The sequence below is a fragment of the Crassostrea angulata genome, chromosome 6, assembly GCF_025612915.1.
Source record: "Crassostrea angulata isolate pt1a10 chromosome 6, ASM2561291v2, whole genome shotgun sequence".
Classification (NCBI taxonomy): domain Eukaryota; kingdom Metazoa; phylum Mollusca; class Bivalvia; order Ostreida; family Ostreidae; genus Magallana; species Magallana angulata.
Window position 1 is genome coordinate 14,115,327 of NC_069116.1, and position 2,174 is coordinate 14,117,500.

Here is a 2,174-nt window from a genome sequence, read left to right on the forward strand (position 1 = left end):
AATTTATCTAATTCATCGAGGTTTTGTTGTATTTTTTATTAATTCCTAAAACGATATCAGAATACAAAAAACACAAAAAACATAGCACAATCTGCCGAGACATTTTCTGCGAACCTGTCATCCTGTCCATACAAACCGCATGCCCATATCAGCGGTAGATCGATCCCGACAGTATTGGTGAGGCTGACTCCTCCCATTCAACATCTGATTGGCAGTTCTCCGCCGCGAACAGCCAATAGCAAACAGTTTAAACTAGTGAAGAAAATTAACAGAAACTTAAGATGGTACTTAAGATATACAAATGTTATAGCGATGGTTTAATTGAAGTAGTTACATAGAATTGTTTGGCAGATGATAAACAAACATATCCGTTAGTTCGTGTGTGGTTCTATCTTTTATATTCTTATCAATAAACATTTATCCAGCAAAAGTTTTTAATAATTAAGGAAATTTCGTGCTGAAAATATCACACAAAAATCTGGAAATGGATTCTGAAGAAAATTCTCGGACTGAGAGCCTGACCGGAGAAATGGCGTCCTCGGCTAAAGCTGTCCAGCTGTCGTCCAAAGCCACGGCATTCTCGATCGCCGCCATCATGGGAGGGGTGTCCGCCTCCGCCACCCCGGAGAGCCCGAGGGCCAAAGAAAGTCTACCCGTGCTTGGTACGTATTAACATTTTTTTTCCAATTCCTAATCAGTAGAAAATATGTACTACATGTATCTAAAATAGGGAATATTTTTTAAATAATTCTAAGCTATTTTTTTTAAATTATTTGTTGCACACTGTAACATTATTTTACGATAACTATATTTTCCATGGTATTTAACTTATAATGAAATTACAATTTATATTTGATTTACAAAATAAATGACAGTTTTGTAGTTTAGGTAAAAAATGAATTAAAATTCAAATTGGTTTCATGTTTAACTTTAAACAAAACTCAATCTGTGCCGTGATTATATTTGTATACATTCAATTTCGCCATGAATACATGTAGTTATTTATGTAAATAAAACTCGTACACTAATAGAATATTATTTAGTTATGTAATTCATTTAATTTGAAAATTAGGAAAATATACAATAAACAAATTTAAAGAAAATTAAAAATCCTGTGATGTATATTATCGCATACTAGTAATCTGGATGAGACAATTTTTTCACCTATAAATACTATAGATTCTAGTTTAATAAATAATATCAAAGTCTCCACATTTAAAAAAGTTGAAGAAAAATTAGTACAAGTATAGATCTACTTTACACAACTCCATGAATAATATAATTTGGTATCAATCATTGTTTTTCTTTTTAAATTTTACTGAGTCGTTAAAAATATAACAATGAAATAATTATTTCATATATAGATCTTGGTGCAGATCGTTAACTCAGAATAGAAGGAAAAAAAATACCCTGTATAAATAAGAACCATTACTGTGAATTTTAGCGATTTTAAGCCATCGATTATCTTTGTTGCTATCGCTGATTAGTTATAAATATATCAGATTGTATCACTTCTGCCGTTAATGATATAAGCGGTCCTTTGGAGGGGTAGCCGCCCGTGTAAACGGTTCTGTTGAGTTCCACTGTATAGGGCAAAACCTAGATTTAATTGAGTGATATTCTGGCCTTATCTACAAACGATAAGTGACATACACCCAATATCTCACTGTCATATCAAACACTTGGAATTGTTGAAGGCAGATTATCTCAGAAATTAATCTGATCAATTAAAAATAAAGGACTAAGAATGTAAGAACAGCGCTTCTGTGCCGAGGCTTCCTATACAACAGCTTAACAATGTTTTATAAGTTGCTGGTCGGATTTTCAACAAAGCTCTAGCGTCAAATATTGCACCTTATTCAGGGTAGCTCACCTTAATCGGACACCTGTCGGGCCGGAACTAGTCACGTGGTGCATGATTACTAATTAAGAAAATTTGCTTCGAAATATTTTATACTGGTCGATTGATTGTTATCTTGAAGAAATCTTGTGCTTGCATGTTTCTGATAGAAAAATGTCCAAAGAACAGCCGATTCCGAATGATGTAGCATGTCACTAAATTGCTAAAAATCAAAAGAGATTCTTTTGACACAAGGTCTGACAATTTTCGAAGCCAAAAAGACCATATAATTCAAAGTATTTCAGATGGCCAAATGAAAATATCAAGCAGAAAT

At 33.1% G+C, this 2,174-nt stretch overlaps 1 protein-coding gene across 1 annotated transcript in view; it reads left to right on the forward strand.

Moving 5' to 3' along the window:
- The first annotated feature begins 300 nt into the window (after positions 1-300).
- Positions 301-2,174, forward strand: part of LOC128188010 (T-box transcription factor TBX20-like) — a 9,003-nt gene continuing 7,129 nt past the window's right edge. Inside the window, exon 1 of the mRNA XM_052858769.1 lies at positions 301-662. Coding sequence (XP_052714729.1) covers positions 485-662 — 178 coding nt within the window. The 5' untranslated portion in view covers positions 301-484. The remainder of the gene's footprint in view (positions 663-2,174) is intronic.